Below are 24,637 nucleotides of genomic sequence, written 5' to 3'. Positions count from 1 at the left end.
TTCTTTCTTCTCCCTCACTTCTGTTTCTGTTCTCTGTCATTTACTGCTGCTGTCAATGGAATTGTTGTCCATTATTTATAGCTACTTCTAATTGTTATTGTTATGCCAGCTTCTGCTCTTGTTAGCTTTTTTTTCCTTCTATCCTCCTTAACTATTCTTCGGTTCAGACTCTAGAGCCAGTTAATATTGACTTTGAGAATTACTGTCAAAAACTTCTGAATAATTAAGTGCAATCCAATTCTATTTATCTCAGTAGTGATAATTAACAAGTGAGCAGAGATAGCTATAACAAAGGATATGCAATACAGAATCTTTAAATTTTGAGTCAATTTTTTATAGTGAAGTTACATAATTTTATATAATTGTTGTAAATCTCCAGAACACTAGGTATATTCATGTCTCTAAAAAAGCACAGAGTGTTCAATCTAAACATAATTTTAGATTATGTCTAGGGGCACCTGGCTGGCTCAGTGGAGCATGTGATTATTGATCTCAGGGTTGTGAGTTCGAGCCCCATGTTGGGTAGAGAGATTACTTAAAAATAAAATCTTAAAAAAAAGATTATGTATATTCAGCTTTCCTTAGTATTGTGAATAACAAGTATGTTACAAAAGGAATTTGAGTACTCAGCTTAGTAACTAGAAATATTTCTAAAATATTACTTGAATTTTTTTGCTTTTTAATAACTTCTGTTTTGTAATGAAATTATTTATTGCTTCAGAGCTGTTAGTGAACTTTTTTGGCAAGGTCTTAGCTAGCAATGTAAATCTCATACATAGTGGCAGTTTTGAACTAATATTAAATTTTAATCTCTATGCAGCAGTAGTGATATTAATTCTAAATTCTACACTAAACTGCCATAATCAATAGGGCTGACTCAGCAGCAATGAGCTATTTGGAAAATAGTGTATAGTAAATTTTTTTTTAATATAAAGGAATTTTGTTTAATGAAAAATGCTCCTACTTGTAGGTACGTCAAGGGTGGAACTTTTTAAAGTAAACATAATTAAATCTGTATTTGAATAAGTTCTAGTCCAAGATGATGACATAAGTGATTCCTCCCAAGACACACTGAATCTATACCTAGTCATGGAGCAATTCCCTCTCAAAGAAGCCAGCTGAGCAACATCCACACACCGGGTTAATGAGAAAATACCTACAAAAGGGCCATTCTGTGGGTGAAACACTTCACTCCCAGCTTCTCCCTGAGGAGTGAAGGGTATGGACCCCACCTCTAACACCCCAACTTTTAAAACTACCATTTGAGGAATGTGTGCTAAAACAGCTAGCTCTAAAAAGCTATTCATGAGACCTACAAGACTAGAGCAAATAGAAAAACAATTCTTAATGGGCTCACAACAATGTGGTATGGCTGTCTACCAGGGATCAGCACAGAAGAAGCTGGCAAAAACAGTCCACCTCTTCATCTTTCCCTGAAAGAGTTTTATTTATGTACTTTAAAAGCTTCTGCCCGAGGGTCAGTTTTCTAATTTAGCACATGTCCAGGAGCACCAGAGCACCAGGTACCCCCTCCACCTTTTTCCCTAGAGTCTGCTTCAAATTTCCAGTATCAAAAAAAAAAAAAAAAAAAAAATCCAGTATCTTCTTGAAAGGAGCTTGTACTCGTCTAGCATTCAAGCTTTTGAAGCTGTTGCCCAAGGGACTGGCCTCTCTGGACTACATGACTCCGTAGCCAACAGGGTCAGCAGGACTGTGGCAACAAAGCAGTTCTTAGTAGGCAGAGGAGCACACCCTCATGCCTACAAATGTAAGCCCAGCACTGAGGGAACAAATAATAAAGCCCGTCTCTCAGTTTCTCCCTGTAAGGATCCCAACTACACCCTTTCCTGGCTGTTACCCAAAGGTATAGACTTTAGACAGTCTACATCTAGGTGCTGACTGAGATCATCGTACTCTTTGGAATACTGACAAATCGTGGCACACCCTCAACTACTGGGATCCACCTAGAACAAAGAAGGCTGAACAATCACAAAGGTTTGAAAAACAATAAGGAATTCAGAACCAGATGATCAATAAGGCATATCTCCTACACAATACCACTCTGTTAAGACTGGGAAAGGTGGCTGAAAGCAACACAGAATTGAGAAAAATGAAGAAACATGGGAATATATTCCATAAAAAAATTTGCTGAAACTCTAAAAAAACCTTAATGAGACAGGAACAGATGATTTACCTGATAAAGAGTTCAAAATAACATCATAAAGATGTTTACCAAGTCAGGAGAACAATGCATGAACAAAGTAAGAATTTCAACAGAGACAGAAAACATAAGAAGGTACCAAAAATCACAGAGCATAAGAAGTCACAGAATGAAAATACAGTAACTGAACTGGAGAATTCAACAAAGAGGTTCAACAACAGACTAGATCCAAGAGAAGAAAGGATCAGAGGACCCAAAGGGTAGTGGAATTCGATTAGAGGAGCAGAAAGAAAAAAAATTAAAAAGGGTGAAACCAGCTTAACGGACTAATGGGACACCATCAAGAAGAACAACATACACATTATAGGGGTCCCCGAAGGAGAAGAGAGAAAGAAGCACAAAGTTTATTTAAAGTAATAATGGCCCAAAGCTTTTTTAACTTGAGAAAAGAAACAGACATCCAGATCCAGGAAGCCGAGAGAATTCCAGATATGATGAATCCAGAGATCTAAACTGAAATACTTTATAATTGTCAAAAACCAAAGACAGAGAGTCTTTTTTTTTTTTTTTAAAGATTTTATTTATTTATTTGAGAGAGAGAGACAGTGAGAGAGAGCATGAGCGAGGAGAAGGTCAGAGAGCAGAGCAGACTCCCCATGGAGCTGGGAGCCTGATGTGGGACTCGATCCCAGGACTCCAGGATCACGCCCTGAGCCGAAGGCAGTCGTCCAACCAACTGAGCCACCCAGGCGTCCCAAAGACAGAGAGTCTTAAAAGCAGCAAGAGAAAAACTACTTATGTATAAGGAAACCCTTATGAGAAAATCAACAGAAAATCTGTAGACAAGAAGAGAATGGCATTACATATTAAAAGTACTGAATGGAAAAAAAAAAAAAAAAAAGCGCCTGCCAACCAAGAATACTCTTCCTGGCAAAGTTGTCCTTCAGAATTAAAGGATAAAGAGTTTTCCAGACAAGGAAAAGCTGAAGGAATTCATCTCCACTAGACTGGCCTTACACTAAATTTTTTAAAAAATTCTTTAAGCTGAAATTTAAAAATGCTAAATAGTAACAGGAAAACATATGAAAGTTTCAAGCTCATTGGTAAAGGTAAACATATAGTTAAATTCAGAACACTCTAATGTTCCAATTATGGTGGGTAAATCACTAAAACTCTAATACAAAGAGTTAAAAGACATGGGGGTAGTTCCCAGGAAGATGAAGGAGGAGGATTCTAAGCTTATTTCGTCCTATGGATACAACTAGATAACACACACATCAGTGTAACTAATCCAGAAAATAACCTGAAGACTAGCAGAACAGGCTCTCCACTGCTAAGTGGAGAAGAGGGTAGGAAAGAGAGATGCAGTTGGGAGCCACAGTGACTAGCAGGATTGTCTGCAGGAGTGAAGGACACTGTGGGCATGGAGAAGGGAGAAGAGCACACTCCATGCCAGAACTCTAGGCGTGGGGACTTGCAGTGGGAAGATAAATCCCTTTAACATTTGGCTTTGAAAACCGAGGGACCCAACTCCATGAGTTCTTACAAGCAGTGGGGCTTACCACCTGGAACTTTAAATATCAGCAGGCTGGGGTCTGGGAGAGTTGGAAGAGTAGAGTCCCCATGCTGAAAGAGAAACAAATAGTGCCATGGAGGTACAGCATAGAAGCAGCAGTTTGAAAAACTGCCTGGGGTAAAAAGGAAGGAGGGGTGTGTGTGTGTGTGTGTGTGTGTGTGTGTTGGAGGGACAGGGATCTTTGGGAGATTTCTCCAACAACATAAGAGCTCCACATTTCCCTCCCCCGCCTCCCAGCCTAGAAAAACAGACACTTGTAAGGAACCAGTGCAACACAAACACTCTCTACCTAGCTTGCTAACAGTGTGTTCTGGCCCTGTGTCCACCTGTAGACTCGCCCTATCCAACCTAGCCTGGACAAGAGTATTCAAAAGTGGCTCCAAGTCCCTTCCCAAAGCAGACTAGCAAATACCTAACACCGTGTACCCTACTGCTGTGTTCTCCTGCAGACCTGCCCTTGACAGGATTCCATCCAAAGTAGTGGCTCAAGTTAGCAGTGCAAAAGCAGTCCTGACAAGGGTCAACACCACTCCAAAGGGACTCCTTGACCAGGAAGAGAGGAAGATAACCACACACACCAGTACAACTGTGGCCCCGTCAGTGGGGTGGAGGCAGACATCTGGTCTGCCTGCAGGCCTCGCCCACTAACAAAAGCTTCTCAGGGGAACAACACAGAGAACACCCTGCAGATCCGGCAAATGCCTGCCTGGTCTGACTCAACTCAAGCCCAAGGCAGCCCCAGACTGGCTGACTACCAAAACAGGGACCAAATCCTGCCCACAAGAGGCAAAGAAAGCCATTGGAGACTACTGGACTGAAGGCAAACGCAGCTTAGCCACAATAGTAGGGCACATATGACACACTTAAGAGACACCCCTGAAGCACGAGGTTCTGGTGAACAGGGGATATTGCAGTGCAGGGCACTACAGAACATCATCTTCATTAGGCTGTGACTTTCAAGATCAAAAGACATAGTTGGCTTTCCTAACATAGAAATAGATACAGAAAGACAAACTGAGGTGGTAGAGAAATTTATCTCAAATGAAAGAACAGGACAAAATCACAGCAAGAGAGCTTATGAAACAGAGATAATATGTCTGATGGAGAATTTAAAGTAATAGTCATACATAAAGATACTTACTGGGAGACGCCTGGTGGCTCCGTTGACCTTCGGCTTGGGTCATGATCCCAGGGTCCTGGGATCCAGAGTCTCACATCAGGCTCTTTGCTCAGAGGGAGACTGCTTCTCCCTCTGCCTGCCCCCACCCACAAATAAATAAAATCTTAAAAACAAAAACAACATACACACTAGACTTAGGAGTGGAGGACCTCACAGTGACACCCTCAATGGAGACAGAATACATTTAAAAGAACCTATCAGAGATGAAGAACTGAGTAACTGAAATTAAAAATATATTAAAGGGAATAAATAGTAGACTGAAGGAAACAGAACAGATCAGCGACCTGTAGGACAAAATAATGGAAATAATGGAAAACAAGCTTAACAGGGAGAGAAAAAAGAAAAATAAAAAACCATTGATTAAGGAAACTCTACAACACCATCAAGAGTAGTAACAGTCACATATCAGGGATCCCAGGCAGAGAGAAGAGAGGGAAGAAAATTTATTTAAAGAAGTAATGGCGGGCACCCGGGTGGCTCAGCAGGTTAAACCACTGCCTTCAGCTCAGGTCATGATCTCAGGGTCCTGGGATCGAGTCCCACATCAGGCTCTCTGTTCAGCAGGAAGCCTGCTTCCCTCTCTCTCTGCCTGCCTCTCTGCCTACTTGTGATCTCTCTCTGTCAAATAAATAAATAAAATATTTTTTAAAAATTAAAAAAAAATAAAGAAGTAATGGCTTGAAACTTCCTAAATCTGGGGAAGAAAATAGATACCTAGATCCAGGAGGCACACAGACCCGCCCCCCAAATCAACCTCCATTGGTCCAAACCAAGACAATAGTAATTAAAATGGCAAAAAGTAGTGCTAAAGGGAGAATTTTAAAAAGCAGCAAAAGAAAATAGGTACATACAAGGGACCCTATAAGGCTATTAGCTGATTTTTCAGCAGAAACTTTGCAGGGCAGAAGATAATAGCATGATATATTCAAACTACTAAAAGAAAAAAACATACAATCAAGAAAAAGAAAATTTTCATTTTATCTTTTTCAAATTCAATTAGCCAATGTATAGTACCTCATTAGTTTTTGATAAAGTGTTCGATGATTCATTAGTTGTGTTTTAACACCCTATGCTCATCATATCATGTGCCCTCCTTAATGCCCATCATCCAGTTACCCCATTCCCCCATCCACCTCCCTATCTGTAACCCTCAGTTTGCATCCTGAAGTCAAGAGTCTCATGGTTTGTCTCCCTCTCTGATTTCTTCCCATTCAGTAACAGAAAATTGAACATGCTAATTACCAACAATCAAATTGATTCAGTAATCAAATAACTCCCAAGAAGCAAAAGTTCAGGATCAGATTGGTGAATTCTATCAAACATTTAAAAAAGAGTTAATACCTATTCTTCTCAAACTATTCCAAGAGATACGAGAGGAAGGAAAACTTCCAAACTCTTTCTATGAGTCCAGCATTACCCTGATACCAAAATCAAAGACACTATAAAAAAAAGAACTACAGGCCAGTATCACTAATGAACACAGATGCACTCATATGTGGAATTTAAGAAACAGTGCAGAGAATCATAGAGGAAGGGAGGAAAAACTGAATAGGAAGTCATCAGAGAGGGAGAAAATCCATGAGAGGCTCTTAACTATAGGAAACAAACCGAGGGTTGCTGGAGGGGAGGTAGACGGGGGTTGGGATAATTGATGGGCGTTAAGGAGGGCATGTGATGTGATAAGCACTGTGTGTTAAACGCAACTGATGAATTACTGAACTCTACGTATGAAACTAATGATGTACTGTATGTTGGCTAACTGAATTTAAATTTTAAAAATTCTCAATAAAATATTAGTAAATCGAATCTAACAATATATTAAAAAAATCATTCACCACAATCAAGTGGGATTCATTCTGGAGATGCAAATGTGGTTTGCTATTCATAAATCAGTCAGTGTGATACATCACATCAACACTAGAAAGGATAAGAACCATATGATCATTTCATTAGACACAGAAAAAGCATTTGACAAAGTACAACATCCATTCATGATAGAAACTCAACAAACTTTTAGAGGGAACATACCTCAACATAATAAAGGCCATATGTCAAAAACCTATAGCTAACACCATACTCAATGGGGAAAAACTCAGAGCTTTTCCCCTAAGACCAGGAATAAGACAAGAATGTCCACTCTCACTACTTTTATTCAACACAGTATTAGAAGTCCTAGCCACAGTAATCAGACAAGGAATAAAATGCATCCGAATTAAGAAGTAAAATAATCACTATTTGTAGATGACACGATACTATACATAGAACTCTAAAGACATCACCAAAAAACTACTAGAATTGATAAATGAATTCAGTGAGGTTGCACAATACAAAAATCAATATTCAGAAATACACTGCATTTCCATATACTACTAATGAAGTAGCAGAAAGAGAAATTAAGAAGAAGAAATTAACAGTGCCATTTACAACTGTATCAAAAGTAATAAAATACCTAGGAATAAACTTAACCAAGGAGGTAAAAGACCTATACTCTGAAAACTATAAACACTGATGAAAGAAATGGAAAATTACACAAAGAAATGGAAAGATATTCCATGCTCATGGATCGGAAGAACAAATATTGTAAAAATATCCACACTACCCAAAGCCATCTACAGATTCTATGCAATCCCTGTCAAAATACCAACAGCATTTTTCACTGAACTGTAACAAATAATCCTAAAATTTGTATGGAACCATGAAAGACCCTGAATAGCCAAAGAAATCTTGAAAAAGAAGAACAAAACTGGAGGTATCATAATCCCAGATTTCAAGATGTCCTACAAAGCTGTAATAATCAAAAGAGTTTGGTACTGGCACAAAAACAGACCCATAAATCCAGAGAACAGAACAGAGAGCCCAGAAATATACCCACAATTATATGATCAATTAATCTTTGACAAAGGAGGAAAGAATATGCAATGGGAAAAAGACCATCTCTTCAATAAATGTTGTTGGGAAAATTGGATAGCTGCATGCAAAAAAATGAATTTGGGCCAATTTTTTTTATATTTGTGTAATACAAATATAAACTCAAAATGGATTAAAGACCTAAATATGAGACCTGAAACCATAAAAACCCTAGAGCAGAGCACAGGCAGTAATTTCTCTGACATCAGCTGTAGCAACATTTTTCTAAAATATGCTTTCTAAGGTAAGGGAAACAAAAGAAAAAATAACCTATTGGGGCTTCATCAAAACAAAAGGCTTCTGCACGGGTGCATGGGTGGCTCAGTCAGTTAAGTATCTGCCTTCAGTTCAGGTCATGATTCCGGGGGGTCCTGGGATGAAGCCCCATGTCCCTCCTGAGAGGGAGCCTGCTTCTCCCTCTCTCTCTTCCCTTCCCCTGAGTCAAGCTTGGTCTCTCTTTCACTCTGTCTCTCTCTCAAGTAAATAAAATCTTAAAAAAAAAAAAAAGCTGCATGGCAAAGTAAACAATCAACAAAACTAATGGAATGGGAGAAGATAATTATAAATGACATATCTGACAAAGGGTTAGTATCCAAAATATATAAAGAACTTATACAACTCAACTTCAAAAAACCAAATAATCTAATTTAAAAATGGGAGGAAGACATGAACAGACATTTCTCCAAGTATGACATATAGATGGCCAACAGACAAAATGAAAGATGCTCAATGTAAGTTATCCTCAGGGAAATGCAAATCAAAACCACAATGAGATCATATCACACTTGTGTAAATGACTAAAAATCAACAACTCAAGAAACACAAAGTGTTGGCAAAGATGTAAAGAAAAAGGAACCCTCTTGCTTTGTTGGTAGGAATGAAAACTGGTGCAGCCACTGTGGAAACCAGTATGGAGGTTCCTCAAAAAACTAAAAATAGGGCACCTGGGTAGCACAGTTGGTTAAGCAGCTGCCTTTGGCTTGGTCATGATCCTGGAGTTCAGGGATTGAATCCCACATCAGGGTCCCTGCTCAGCAGGGAGTCTGTTTGTCCCTCTGACCACTCCCCTCTCATGCATTCTCTCTCAAATAAATAAATTAAAAAAAAAAAAAACTAAAAGTAGTTACTATATGACCCATAAACTGCACTAGTGGACATTTACCCCCAAAATATAAAAACACTAGTTAAAAGGGATACATGCACCCTTATGTTTATTTCAGCATTATTTACAAGAGCCAAGATATGGAAACAGCTTGTGTCCACTGAAATATGACTGAATAAAGAAGATATGGCATATACATACAATGGAATATTATTCACCCATTAAAAATGAAATCTTACCATTTGCAATGACATAGATGGAGCTAGAGAGTATAATGCTAAGTGAATTAAGTCCGTTAGACAAAGACAAATACCCTAAATGATTTCACTCATATGTGGAATTTAAGAAACATATAAAACAAGCAAAGGAAAAAAAAGAGATAGATAAACCAACAAACAGACCCTTAATTACAGAGAACAAACTGATGGTTACCAGATGGGAGGTGAGTGGGAGGATGGGGAAAGTAGGTGATGGGGATTAAGGAGACCACTTGTCCTAATGAGCATGGGGTGATGTACAGAAGTGCCTAATCACTATGTCGTACACTGAAAACTAGCAAAACACTGTATGTTAACTATATTGGAATTTAAAATAAAAATTTTTAAAAATAATATAGATAAAAAAATATATCCCATATAAATGGAAATCAAATTAATACTGGTATAGCTATACCTACATCAGAAAAAACAATCTTTAAACCAAAACTGTAAGACAAAGAATGTCTTTATATAATGACAAAAGGATCAATCTAATAATAAGAGCACATTATATAAATATTTATGAGCCACAAAACATATATAAATATATAAAGCAAATATTAACAGACATGAGGGAAGAAAAAGACAGAAATATAATAATGGTAGGGGACTTAAATACCCCATTTTCATCAATGGCTAGATCAAGGCAGAAAAATCAATAAGGAAAAATTGGACTTGAACCACACAGAAGATCAAATGCACTTAACAGACATTTGCAGAACATTTCATACAGCATAAGGCCTGTATACATTCTTCTCAAATATACAAGGAACATTCTCCAAGGTAAACCATGTGTTAGGCCACAGAACAAGTCTTAATGAATTTTCGAAGACTGAAATATTAATATATTCCAACCACAATGGTATAAAACCAAAAATAAACTATAAGAAAACTGACAGTTCACAATTATGTGGGCATTAAAGAAATTTGAAAAAATTATCTCAAGGCAAATGAGAATGGAAATACAAAATACCAAAAATTATGAGATATAGCAAAAATATTTTTAAGAGGGAAGTTCATAGTGATAACATCTACATTAGAAAACAAGAAAGATTGCAAATAACCTAACTTCACACTTTAAGGAACTAGATAAAGAACAAACTAAGCCCAAAGTTAGGAGAAGGGGAAATAACAAAGATAAGAGCAGAAATAGAGACTAAAAAGACAACAGAAAAGGTCAGGGAAACTGAGCAGAGGGCTTTTTAAAAAAAATTAACATATAATGTATTGTTTCAGGGGTACAGGTCTGTGAATCATAAGTCTTACACAATTCACAGTGCTCACCATAGCACATATCCTCCCCAATGTCCATCACCCAGCCATCCCATCCCTCCCACTCCCTTCCACTCCGGAAACCCTCAGTATGTTTCCTGAGACCAAGAGTCTCTTAAGGTTTGTTTCCCACTCTGGTTTCGTCTTGTTTCATTTTCCCCTCCCTTCCCCTATGATCTTCTGTCTTGTTTCTCAAATTCCTCAAATCAGTGAGATCATATGATAATTGTCCCTCTTTGATTGACTTACTTTGCTTAACCTAGTATTCTCTAGTTCCATCCAAGTTCCAAATGGCAAGATTTCAGGGGTTTTTGATGGCTGCATAATATTCTTTTAAAAAGATAAAATAAAGGGGCACCTGGGTGGCTCAGCGGGTTAAGCCTCTGCCTTCAGCTCAGGTCATGATCTCAGGGTTGTGGAATCGAGCCCCACGTCACGCTCTCTGCTCAGCGGGGAGCCTGCTTCCCCACCCTCCCGCTTGCCTTTCTGCCTACTTGTGATCTCTCCGTCAAACAAAAAAATAAAATCTTAAAAAAAAATACACAAATATTTAGCCAGATTTACCAAGGGGAAAAAGGGCCCAAATAAATAAAATCAGAAATGAAGGAGAAGACATTTCAACTGCTACCAAAGAAATACAAAGAATCATTTCAGATTGATATGAAGACTTATATGCCAACAAACTGGACAATCTAGAAGAAACAGATAAATTCCTAGAAACACAAAATCTACCAAGACAATCATGAAAAAATAGAATATCAGAACAAACCAATTAATAGTAAGGAAATTAGATCAGTAATCAAAAACTTCCAAAGAAACAAAAGTCCAGGACCAGATGACTTCATTACGAATTCTACCAAACTTTAAGGAAGAATTAATACCAGCCCTTCTCAAGCTTTTCCAAAAAAACAGAAGAGAAGGAAACCCTTCCAAACTCATTTTAGAAGCCTGTCACCCGGATACCTAACTAGACAGGGAAGCCTCAACAAAAGTAGAGGCCAGTATCCTTGATGAAAATAAATGCAAAATTCCTCAACAAAATTGAAGAAAAGCTGAATTCAATAATATATTAGAAGGATAATACATAATGATCAAGTTGGATTAATTCCATAGATGTATAAGGATGATTAGGTTTACCATCTGCAAAAAAAAAATCAGCATGATACACCACATTAACAAAATAAAGGATAAAAATTTTATGATCATCTCAACAAATGCAGAAAAAACATTTGAAAAAATTCAACATTCTGTAAGACCAGGAACACTCTTGCCACTTTTATTCAACATAGTACTGGAAGTTCTACCCAGAGCCATTAGTCAAGAAAAAGAAATTAAAGGAGTGCCTGGGTTGCTCAGTGGGTTAAGCATCTGACTCTTGATTTTGGCTTAGGTTATGACCTCAGGGTTGTGAGACAGAGCTCTGTGTCAGGCTCTGTGCTGGGCCTGAAGCCTGCTTAGGATTCCCTCTCTCCCCTTCCTTCTGCCCTTCCCACTCCCTTTTCTCTCCCTCCAGAAAAAAAGGAAGGAAGGAAGGGGGGAGGAAGAAAAAAAGGAAAGATAAAAGAAATAAGTATCCAAATTGGAAAGCAACTGTATTTGCAGATAACATGATATTATATATAGAAAACACTAGAAAATCCATCAAATGCCTTTTCATTTTGATAGTTTACACTACATTGCAGAGCTTTTTGAATATAGTCCCATTTATTTATATCTGCTTTCATTGCCCTTGTTTTTGTGTCAGATCCAAAAAATTATTGCCAAACTTGATATCAAGTAGCTTAACCCATACTTTTTCTTCTAGGAAAAATTGTTACAATAAATGAATTCAGTAAAGTTGTAAGATACAAAATCACTGTATTATCCAAAGCAATTCACAGATACAGTTCAATCCCCATCCAAATTCCAGTGGCATTTTTCAAAGAAACAGAACAATCCTAAAATCTGTATGGAACCAGAAAAGACCCAAATATCTAAAGTAATCTTAAGAAATAAGAAGAAAGCTGGAGGCATCACACTTCTTCATTTCAATCTATATTACAAAGCTATAGTAATAAAAAAGTATGGTAATGGTATAGAAATGGATACATGGATCAATGGAACAGAACAGAGAGTCCAGGAATAAGCCCATGCATATACAGCAAATTAACTTATGACAAAGGAGCCAAGAATACACAATGAGAAAAGTATAGTTTCTCTACAAGTTGTGCTGGGAAAACTGCACAGTCAGATGAAAAAAGAAAAAACTTTAATACCATCTTACACCATATACAAAACCCAACTCCAAATGGATGAAACACTTAAAAGAAACCATAAATTTCCTAGAAGAAAAAGTATGGGTTAAGCTACTTGATATCAAGTTTGGCAATAATTTTTTGGATCTGACACAAAAACAAGGGCAATGAAAGCAGATATAAATAAATGGGACTATATTCAAAAAGCTCTGCAATGTAGTATAAACTATCAAAATGAAAAGGCAACCTACATACAGGGAGAAATATCTGAAAATCATATATCTGATAAAGGGTGAATATCCGAAATATATTAAGAATTCATACAACTCAAAACCCAAATACAATGAAAAGTTGGCAGAGGAACTGAACAGATATTTTTCTGAAGAAGACATATAGACAGGCAACAGGTACATGAAAAGGTGCTCAACATCACTCATCATCAGGGAAATGCAAATCAGAACCATAAAGAGATACTACCTCATACCTGTGAGAATGGCTAGTATTAAAAAAAACAAACAAACTCAACAACCACCAAAAACCCAGAGATAACAAGTGTTGGTGTGGGCGTGGAGACAAGGGAACCTTTGTGCACTGTTGGTGGGAACGTAAATTGGGACAGCCACTGTGAAAAACAGTATGAAGGTTCTGGATAAAATTAAAATTAGAACTACCATATGATGCTACAATACCAGTTTTGGGTATATACACAAAAGGAATTAATACAGGATATCAGAGAGACATGTATTTCCAAGTTCATTCATGGCAGCATCACAGTCAAGTTAAGCAAACAACCACAGTGTTCATCAACAGATGAATGGATAAAGATGTGGTATGTAGATACACACAGTAGACTATTATTCAGCCATGAGAAAGGACACCTTATTTGCAACAACATGGATGGACCTTGAGGACATTATGCTAAATTAAATAAAACAGAAAAACAGTTCATGGTATCACTTGTATGTAGAGTCTAAAAAAAAAGAGAGAATCAAACTCAGAAACAGCAGATGATGATGGTGATGGGTATTAATTAAACAGGGCACATATTACACGAAGCACTAGATGTTATACGTAAACAATGAATCATAGGGGTGCCTGGGTGGCTCGGTGGGTTAAAGCCTCTGCCTTCGGCTTAGGTCACGATCCCAGGGTCCTGGGATTGAGCCCCGCATCGGGCTCTCTGCTCAGCAGGGAGCCTGTTTCCTCCTCTCTCTCTCTGCCTGCTTCTCTGCCTACTTGTGATTTCTGTGTCAAATAAATAAATAAATAAATATCTTTTAAAAAAACAACAACAATGAATCATTGAACACTACATCAAAAACTAATGACATACTATATGGTGACATAACATAATAATGAAACAGAAGATAGAAAAGGGGTTGCTAGGAAGTGGTGGAAATAGTGAGAGATTAGTGAAACAGTGTAACATTTTAATTAAAAGATGAATAAGGTCTGAGGATCTAATGTATAACATGGTGATGGCAGTTGCTGATATAGGTATTATATAACTGAATTTGCTAAGAAAGCAGAAAAATTTTCTTACCAAAAAAATATATCTAAAACTTTTTATGTTTGAACTTAAAAATTATTTCTCCTGGTGTAATGTGATATACATCATACTCATAATTCCCACACCCAATATCTTCTAAATAAAATGCTTTTTATTCAAACTGGTCAACATTTGATCATATTTTTCTTTATAAACTAAGGACAGGGAAAACAAGTCGTAAATGTACTTATATTTTATGTACTTCTAAATGTTTACTTACTTTAATAAGTAATGCTTCATTTGTAGCTTCAATTACTTCATTCCTATCTTGGACTTGTTGATGCAAATTGCTTACAGTGTCCTGCGCTTCTTCTAATTCCAGTTTTGCCTTCTCTAACTGTTCATTTAGTTGCTGAACAGAAGTCTTTTGAGAGTCAGCAGAAATCTTCCACTTTGCATGGTTCTCTTGATGTGACATCATCTACACAGCCCCAAAATTGAAAAAGAAAAGGAAAAAAATAGGAGGGAGTTGGTTTCGAAAATATTCTAATACTTTTCACTTCCATTTGTACTAAAGTAAATTCTGTTTATAGGTACAAACATCTGATTTCTCAACAAATAACCAATTAGAGGAAAAAAGGGGAAGAAGAAACCTATGGTCTTAAATTTACCTAAGAACAGTTAGCCACATACAATGGGCTGTTTTTGTTTCTGATTTGAAGCACTTTACCTATTCAGACATTTTTGTGACAACTGGGAAAATGTGAACAAATGATGGGTATTTGATAATATTCACAAGTTATTGTCAAATTTTTAGGCGTGATGATAGTATTGTGGTTGTTTTTAAGATATCACTTATCTTTTAGAGTTACCGAAATGTTTACTGATGAAATAATGATGTCTGATGTCTGAAATTTGCTTCAAATAGAGATAGATATGTGGGGGAAGGGAAGTGAGTGAGATGTGGTGATCATACTTCCCAGTTTGCTCGAGAATCACCAGGTTTTATGCCTGGTGATTAACTACACCAGGCATCCTGGTGTAGTTAAGAACAGCATCATTTTTCATTCTCAAAAGTATTCTGCCCCCCTTTTTTTAAGATTTTATTTATTTATTTGACAGAGAGAGAATACAAGTAGGCAGAGTAGGAGGCAGAGGAAGAGGAAGAGGGAGAAGTAGGCCTTCCAGTGAGCAGGGAGCCTAACGTGGGACTTGATCCCAGGACCCTGGGATCATGACCTGAGCCAAAGGCAGCCACTTAATCAACTGAGCCACCCAGACGCCCCAAAGTATTCCCTTTCAAAAAGAAATTGTCAGCATACTTATAGATGAAATCACATTGGCCAATAGGTTGGCAATTATTAAAGTTGAATAATAAATATAGGAGGATTTATACCATTCTTTCAAAATTTTCCATAATAAAAACTTAAAAAAAAAATCTATTTCTTATCAAAAATATCAGGGGGGCATCTGGGTGGCTCAATGGGTTTGGCTTCTGCCTTCAGCTCAGGTCATGATCCTAGGGTCCTGGGATTAAGTCCTGCATCAGGCTCCTTGCTCATCAGGGAGTCTGCTTCTCCCTCTCCCTCTGCCTGCCACTCCCTGTGCTTGTGCTCACTCTCTTTCTCTCATAAAAATAAATAAATAAAATCTTTGAAAAGAATATTAGGACTTTTGCAATTATTATTGACTTTTCTGACAAGTCTGAAACCTATAATTTTTAAAATGCTATTAAAAATTATTAATCCTTTTTACTAACTTTGTTACTTTAATGATTTATTCCTTCATTTTCATATTCAAACAACATACATGCTTTAAAAATAAATCTTTGTCAAGTACCAAAGAGGATAAAAACATATTACAAATTTTTATATTATACATATAAAACCGTATCAAATATTAAACAGCAACATTAAAACCTATTTTCACAATTCATTTTATGTACTACCTGCTTATAAATACTTTCAGAGGGCTTAAAAAACTTAAAGTAAAAAATTGAATGATAAGAAATAAAAGTACAGTAAAGATTACATAATAAAAATGCAAAGAATACTTGCTGGTAAACACTCTAGCTGGACTAGTTATTACTGATGGTCACTTGGTTGAGTAGCTAATATTTACTTATTAAATAATTATGTTGAATCCAACAGCATTCCATTTGTCTTTAAAGACCAAGGACTGAAATCTCTTAGCCTATTAACTGGATTCAGTTTGCAAATGTTTTGTTTGGCAGACACAATGTTTTCAAAGAGATCTGAATCTAAACACATTTAAACAAGACATAGTGACCAGTGACTACAAGCCTTACCAATCTCTCACAAATATGATAGTTCTAAACTCCTTTGAAAGGAGTAGTTCTGAATGTAGTTGTAATCCTTTTCATATAGAAAAATGCTTTATTAGAACTCTGTAAGTAATTTATTTAGTTCTAATACATACATTTTAGATATTGTTAGATATAGTTTTTAAAAAGACAAGAAGTGCTATTCTAATTGATAACACTTCATTTCTATAAAGGCTCAGGACATACTAGGTAGATAAAAAGTATCAGGTTCTAATTTTGCCTCTCTAACTTACTATCAGAACAAATGTTGGAAATTGCAAAGCATTGTAGATTCATAGCACATGAAACTACTTATGTTGTTTACTAAATATCTCCAGTTAGTTTTGGCAATTGCTATTTATAACTGATGATGATGATGATGATGATGAGTCAGGCTCTGGCCTAAGACCTTTAACTATATTCATTGAATCCATTTAATTCATTTAATCCAGTTCTATGAGGTACATATGATTATTCTGCCCATTTTAGACAGAGATGTTAATTGCTCGAGGTCACATAAGTGCCAGGTGATAAGCTGAGATTTGGAACTAGACTACCTACCTCAAGACTTTAAGCTCTTAACCCCACAGTGCATGAACTCACTGGATATGAAGTGGAATTATATTTAGCTACCAGAAATGAAGACCATAATGAGTTATTCTATAATGAACATTTAGAAGCTAGACTTATAGTTTCATTTAGATAGTTCAATCCACTTCTGTAGCAGGGAGTTATGGAACAAATTAACATTTTTCTTTACCTCCAGATGATAAGCTTCTTTGAGAGATTCTACTTCTGCTGACAATTTCTTGATTTCTGCTTGCATTCTTGCTTCTAAATGAGCTTCACGTACTTGAGAAGCCCCCAATTCTTCAGCTAAATGGTGTCCATGAGCTTCCTTAAAAATGATACATTAAGGAAAGTTTGTTTATTTGGTTATTATAGCTAAACCAATCATGTAGATTTATGGAAGTATTTTAATCTTTTATAATACTATATAAGTGCTCATACACAAAGTTAGTTTATTAAATGGTATACCTTAAAATCTAGACACTTAAGAGACTACAAATGGGACTGTATTAGTATATTGTTTATCACAATGTAATAGTTCACTAACCAATGCATTCTGCAAAACAAATAACCACAGTATGTTGAACTTCAGTAGATAAGTCTACTGTAAGGTTTGCCTATGCATTTTATTCACCAAATGCACTATTTGCTTATCAAGAGTCAGTTGTGGGGTGCCTGCGTGGCTCAATCAGTTAAGCATCTGCCTTTGGCTCAGGCTGTGATCCCAGGGTCCTGGGATTGAGCTCTGCATGGCTTCCCACTCAGCAGGGAGTCTGCTTCCCACCGTGCCCTTCCCCCAAACTCATGAGTGTGTATGCGCTCGCGCGCTCTCTCTCTCTCTCAAATATATAAATAAAATCTTTAAAAAGAAAAAGAGTCAGTTGTGTTTATCCAAACCTATTTATGCTAGTTGTGCTCATTATTATAATTATGCAATTCTAATATATAATATATGAACATTGAGAAAATATACATGAAAAAAGAAAGTTTTTATATGAAAAATTAGTTACGTGCCTTGAGACAGCTTACTGAATGAGTCAAACATTTTTTACTCAATTAGAAGCAATCAAAATAGTTGTAAAATATTGTGGGAAATAGATGTAAAATAGATGTTATACTCTGATTTAAAAATGTCTTTTAATTTTTACTCTACTTTAAAGAAACCAGAATTGCAATAGATGAGGGACTAGAAGTATGGTTAATGCAAAAAGATTAGGTGGCATGGAGCACTGGGTGTGGTGAAAAAATAATGAATACTGTTTTTCTGAAAATAAATAAATTGGGAAAAAAAAAAGTGGAAAAAAAAAAAGATTAGGTGGAATTCTAATCAAAGACTCTACCCACACACACACATAAAAACAAGATTGGGTCCTAAATTAAAAGATTTATACATGAATACATATTTAGAGTTTTGAGCTGAAATATTTTATATTAAATTATCATTTTAAGAAATCAAAACTATAAAAAAAAAAGAAATCAAAACTATAATGAGATACTACCTCAAAATAACACAAGAAACAAGGATCCAAAGAAAGGTGTCAGTGAGGATGCAGAGAAAGGGGAACCCTCTTACACTGTTGGTGGGAATGCAAACTGGTGCAGCCACTCTGGAAAACGGTGTGGAGGTTCCTCAAAAAGGTAAAAATAGAACTACCTGAGGATCCAGCAATGCACTACTTGATATTTACCCAAAGGATACAAAAATACTAATTCAAAGGGATACATGCACCCTGATGTTTATATCAGTATTATCTGCAATAGCCAAATTATGGAAAGAGCCCAAATGTCCATCAACTGATAATGGATAAAGATGCAATATATAGATATAATGGAGTATTATGCAGTCATAAAAAGAATCAAATCTTGCCATTTGCAATGATATGGACAGAGCTAGAGAGAATTATGCTAAGTGAAATAAGTAAGAGAAAGACAAATACCATATGACTTCACTTATGTGTAATTTAAGAAACAAAATAAACAAACCTGGGTTGCACGGAAAGAGAGGAAACCCGAGAAACATAAGCTTAACTATAGACCACTGATGGTTTCCAAAGAAGGGGTAGATGGAAGGATGGGGTAAAGAGGTGGTGGGGATTAAGGAGGGCACTTGTGATGAGCACCGGGTGTTGTAAGTGCTGAATCACTAAATTCTACATCTGAAACTAGCTTGAATTTAAATGAAACTTAGAAAATAAAAAAAAATTACTCCCCCCCCCCATTTTTAATTTAAGTTCAATGAATTGACATATAATGTATTACTGGTTTCAGAGGTAGAGGTCAGTGATTCATCAGTCTTATATAATATCCAGCGCTCATTACATCATATGCCTTCCTTAATGTCTATCACCCAGTTACCCCATCCCCTCACCTTTACCCCCTTCAGCAATCCTCAGTTTGTTTTCTATGATAAAGAGTCTTTTATGGTTTGTCTCCCTCTCTGGTTTCCTCTTGTTTTATTTTTTCCTCTCTTCTGCTATGATCCACTGTTTTTTTTCTTAAATTCCTCTTATCAGTGAGATCATAGGGTAACTGTCTTTTTCTGATTGACTTATTTCACTTAGTTAGCATAATGCCCTGTAGTTCCGTCCATATTATTGCAAATGGCAAGATTTCATTTTTTTGATGCTGAGTAGTATTCTACTGTATATAAATACATCTTCTTTATCCATTCATCTGTTGATGAACATCTGGGCCCTTTCCATAGTTTGGCAACTGTGGACATTGCTGCTATAAACATTGGGGTGCAGGTGCCCCTCTGGATCACTACATTTGTATCTTTGGGGTACTCAGTAATGTAATTGCTGGGTCATAGGGTAGCTCTATTTTCAAATTTTTGAGGTATCTTCATACTGTTTTCCAGAGTGGCTGTACCAGTTCACATTGCCACCAACCGTGTATGAGGAAGGTTCCCCTTTCTCCACATCCTCACCAATATCTGTCATTTCCTGACTTGTTAAATTTAGCCATTCTGACTGGTGTGAGGTGGTATCTCATTATGGTTTTGATTTGTATTTCCCTGATGCTGAGTGCTGTTGAGCATTTTTTCATGTTAAACTGTCACTTTAAATAATTCCTCACTTTCACTTTTTCGATTAATTGAGTTTATTATATCCACAGAAAATCAATTATACTATACTTAGATACTACTGATAAGGATAGAGATGAGATAAAAATAGACAGCTTCCTAGGAGCTTTTCCAAGGAGACTTGCAAATGCCCAACATATTCTAATAAAAATTCCTTATATATTCTTAAAAAAATGTATTAGAAAAAAATATTTATTAGAGAGAATGCGCAAGTATGAGTGGGGGGAGGGGCAGAGGCAGAGAGAGAAGATGACTCCCCATTGAGCAGGGAGCCCAACATAGGACTCCATCCCAGGACTCCATCCCAAGACCCCATCCCAAGAGCCTGGGATCACAACCTGAGCCCAGGGAAGACACTTAACTAATTGAGCCACCCAGGCATGTCCCCCTTATATATTCTTTATTAATCTAACCAACCAAGTATGTGAATAAAAGCACTAAATTTACCAAAATTAAATGTAAAGATATTTTAATGCAATTCCTATACTGTATTAGTAACCATAATAAAAAGCAGAGGATTCACAGGCACTTTTCTGAAACACCAATACATTTTTCTAGAAGTCTAAGTAATTAACCCAAGCATATCAATCTAGTATTTTTAAGCAAAGTTGTTAATCTTCTACCAAATCCTGGGGAAATACAATTTATATTATTGTTCTTATTATTAAAAGTACCTTCCCTCAGTAAGGGTTCTGGACTACAGGTTTCATAACAGTTATAAACTTAGTAGCTACAAATGTAAACATTTTACTCAAGAAAGATTAGCTTTGTTTTTTTCTTCCAAATGATAGCTTAACTCACTTGAAAATCCAAAAGTACTCTGTAACTCAATTTATTGAAAACTAATGAGTTTGGCCAAAACTCAATTCCAAAGGTTTTCTTATTTATATTACTAGGCTACACTAAATATAACACTTCTCTTCTTAAAACTTTAGCAAAATATACATAACATACAATTTACCACTTTAATCAGTTCTAAGTGTAAAATTCAGTAGCATGAAGTACATTCAGTGTGTGTAAAAGTTAATATAATCTATAATCTAAAAAAGTAAATGTTAAAATTTTAAAAAGATTTTTAATAAGGTAAAATTATTTAAAATAGGGATTACTTTTTCTTTAGAGAGTTGCTTTATTTCCTCCAGTTCACTTGAGAGCCTTTCTACCTCTCTCTGTGCTTGGACTTGTTGACGACGAGCCTCCAACAATTCTGCATGGGAGTTCTGCATCTGCTCCCGAGTTAGCCTCAATTCTTGTTCCATATCTATGGCCTCCTTATACTGAGTTGCAATGTACTGTTCCTGTTCTTTCATAACCTGAAAAATGCAAGATATTTGTAGGTTTCAAAATGAAGTTATATAGATTAACCTATTTCTTATTTTGATTTTTCTTTTAATAAGTGATTTCCCTCAACCCAACTCAATCTCTATAAACTTTAACACACAAGAGGCGCCTGGGTGGCTCAGGTCACAGTCCTGGGTTGAGCCCTCTGTCGAGCTCCCAGTGGGAACCTGCTTCTCCCTCTCCTCCCTGCTTGTGCTCTCTCTCACTATCTCTGTCACTATCTGTCTTTCTGTCAAATAAATAAAACCTTTAAAAAAAATTTAACATACAACATCATCCACTGTGAAACTGATACTTACAAAATGTTTTTTTTAATTTTTAATTTTTTATTAACATAAAATGTATTATTAATCCCAGGGGTACAGGTCTGTGAATGGCCAATGTTTTTTTCTTTTTAAATGATAAGAAAATGTACCGTAATCAATCTGGGACTAACTGTATTTTGCATGACTAATATGCAAGCTGTATAATCCTTTATCATTATGACTATAACATGGCAGAATATATAATAATATAAAGTAACAAAAGAAGCTAATATCTGATTATCCATTTCACAGATGGAGAATACACTGGCATGGATAACCAAAAGCCACCATTAATCCACATGTTTGGGTTAAGGTCATGACCTTATTTTCTGTAAAAGTAAAATTTGCCACTGGGGCTGCTACTCCTTCTGAAACATTTCTGCATTACTGCTCAGTTAAATCCCTAGTAAAGTATTGTTTTCTTAGAGAAAAAAATATCAGTGAAAAGTAAGTTAGTTCTAAATTAGCTTGGTGAGGGAGATTAGAATGCAGGTAATTGACTTTAGGGCTGATAAGAAGGAAAGAAATGAATATAAATCATTAGGACCCTGACATCTGGAATGGAGACCTTGGGTCCAAGTGTATTACATATCAGTATAAATCTCATGTAAATATTTTTAGTTAACCTTTGTTAGGGAACATGAAATGAGTGGACCAATAATGATTTTCTTTTCCCTGGGGCCCAAACTTGCTCTCAAAGGCTCTGCTTAATTTATGTATAAATTCAATGAATATTTATTCATGCTTACCATGTGATGTGTGCTGTTTTAGGTACTGAGGACTTAAGAGTGAACAAAGGAGACAAAGTGGCTACCTTTATGGATAGTATATCCTCCTGAAGCAGACAGACAATAAAGAGCTATATGTGAAGTTTTAAAGTTGATTATAAAGAGCTATATGTGAAGTTTTACAGTTGAGTATAGTATAGTATTTAAAAACAAAAAAAGTTACATATATGAGAGCTCTCAGAAGCAAATTCACTTTTTAAAAAGGCAAGTGGGTAGAATGGGTTCACCAGTCAACACACATGCAAACTGATAATACAAAGACATCAAATTTCATCTGGCAACTAACTCAATATACTTAGTTTCAATATCCAAGTTCATTCATTCTCTGGAGGGAGTTCCTCAAGACAAATGAGTATATGTTATTAATATCTGTATCTCCAGATCTGTTTCATAGCAGGCTCTCAATAAATATTTGTTGACCAAGTAAGCACATATTGTGGGCTTACTATGTGACAGATACCATGCCAATGCCTGTAGGCAGTATAAAGATAAGTTGATGCCCTTCTCTATAATTCGAATATCAGAGTAAAATATTTAGAAAGGTCAAAAAAACCCAATAATTATCTGACACAAATAATTGGCCTAAAAATATTAGGGCACAGTTTCTGTATTTTAAAACTAGTTTAAAACAAAGATTTATGCCACTTTTCAGGTAATATTAATCTGTTCCTTAGAAAATAATTTGCTTACACTTTCCATTTCTTTCATCTTTTGTTGTGTTCGTTCATTTTCTTTTTTCAGTTGACTTATCTCCTGTTCATTTTGTAGCGTTATAAACTCTTTTTCTCGAAGCTGTTCTTTGGAATTTTGCAATTTTTCATTCAAACTTTCTATCTGAATTTTAAACAGAGCAATATTAATGTAACTAAGGAAGAACAGTTCTTTAATCATAACTGCAATCCAAATAAGTCAAACTTCAAACACATTTATATACAACAGCAAAATATAAAAATGTATTTTTCTTAAGACCACCATAACTTAGACATTAACATCAGAATTCTTATGCTTAATAAGATGCTTATCTATATACCTAAAATACACTATAAGAAATCAAGTCTCAATCACGTTTGTTTAAGGATAATTAGAGTACATTAAAACAACAGATGTTACATACCTCACAAGTAGTTTTACAGGTAATATGTGCAAGAGGTGAAAAATATAGTTAGTGAAAACAAAGTCCTCTTTCCCACTGTGTTCCTTCCTTAGAGGCAACCACAGTTAAGAGACTTACAAATCCTTCCAGAGGTGTTTTATACATATTCAAACATGCACACATGGTGATAAACATGTGGACACACTGAGACAAGAAAAACTACAAAGTAACATTAAGAGGGTAATCATCAGGGGGTAGGGAGTGAGTAAAACGAGGAAATGTTGGTCAAAACATATAAGATTTTTGTTGTATAGGATGAGTAAATTCTGGAAATCTAATGTACAGTGTATGGTTATAATTAGTAATACTGTGTTGTATACTTGAAATCTGCTGAGAGAATAGACCTTAAGCATTCTCAACAAAAATAAATAATTAAAATAACTGAGGTGATGGCTATGTTATTTAGCTTGATTGTGTTAATTATTTCACAGTGTATATCAAAACATGTTGTATACCTCAAATATATGCAATTTCTGTCATTTATATTTCAATAAAACTGGGGAAAAATTAAGAGGAGAAAAGTGAATTTAAAGTAACATGTACAAGGTGGTTAAAATTATGTAATATTTTTGTTATATGTGTTCTATAAAAAAGCCATATTATGTTATTAATAAGTAGATGCTTACAGTTAAGGAGTTATTTTTAAAAACAATATAAAGCATGTAATTTTAAATAATTTACCTGTTTGTTGCATTCTTTAAGTTCCAATTCTGATTTCTGCAGAGTACCTTCTAATTTAATTATTTTCTGTTCCATTTCTCCCCTGTGTTCACGAATAGTCATATCCAAATGCGTTACCTAAATACCAAAGTAACATCAAACTATTATTCAACTTAATTCTAATGTTTTTTTTTTTTAAGATTTTTTATTTTTTATTTATTTGTCAGAGAGAGA

General features: G+C 35.8%; 1 protein-coding gene across 6 annotated transcripts in view; it reads right to left on the bottom strand.

Moving 5' to 3' along the window:
• CCDC18 (coiled-coil domain containing 18) overlaps nt 1–24,637 on the bottom strand; it is a 118,461-nt gene that overhangs the window by 13,505 nt on the left and 80,319 nt on the right. For 5 of the 6 annotated variants that reach the window (XM_044238699.1, XM_044238703.1, XM_044238701.1 and 2 more), the window contains 5 exons: nt 24,425–24,541; nt 23,281–23,424; nt 21,266–21,469; nt 17,262–17,399; nt 14,459–14,659 (listed from right to left, as the gene is read on the bottom strand). In XM_044238699.1, coding sequence (XP_044094634.1) covers nt 14,459–14,659; nt 17,262–17,399; nt 21,266–21,469; nt 23,281–23,424; nt 24,425–24,541 — 804 coding nt within the window. The remainder of the gene's footprint in view (nt 1–14,458; nt 14,660–17,261; nt 17,400–21,265; nt 21,470–23,280; nt 23,425–24,424; nt 24,542–24,637) is intronic. The other variant, XM_044238702.1, reaches the window with a different exon arrangement.

The sequence above is a fragment of the Neovison vison genome, chromosome 2, assembly GCF_020171115.1.
Source record: "Neovison vison isolate M4711 chromosome 2, ASM_NN_V1, whole genome shotgun sequence".
Classification (NCBI taxonomy): domain Eukaryota; kingdom Metazoa; phylum Chordata; class Mammalia; order Carnivora; family Mustelidae; genus Neogale; species Neogale vison.
This window is presented reverse-complemented; position numbering and strand designations above follow the sequence as displayed.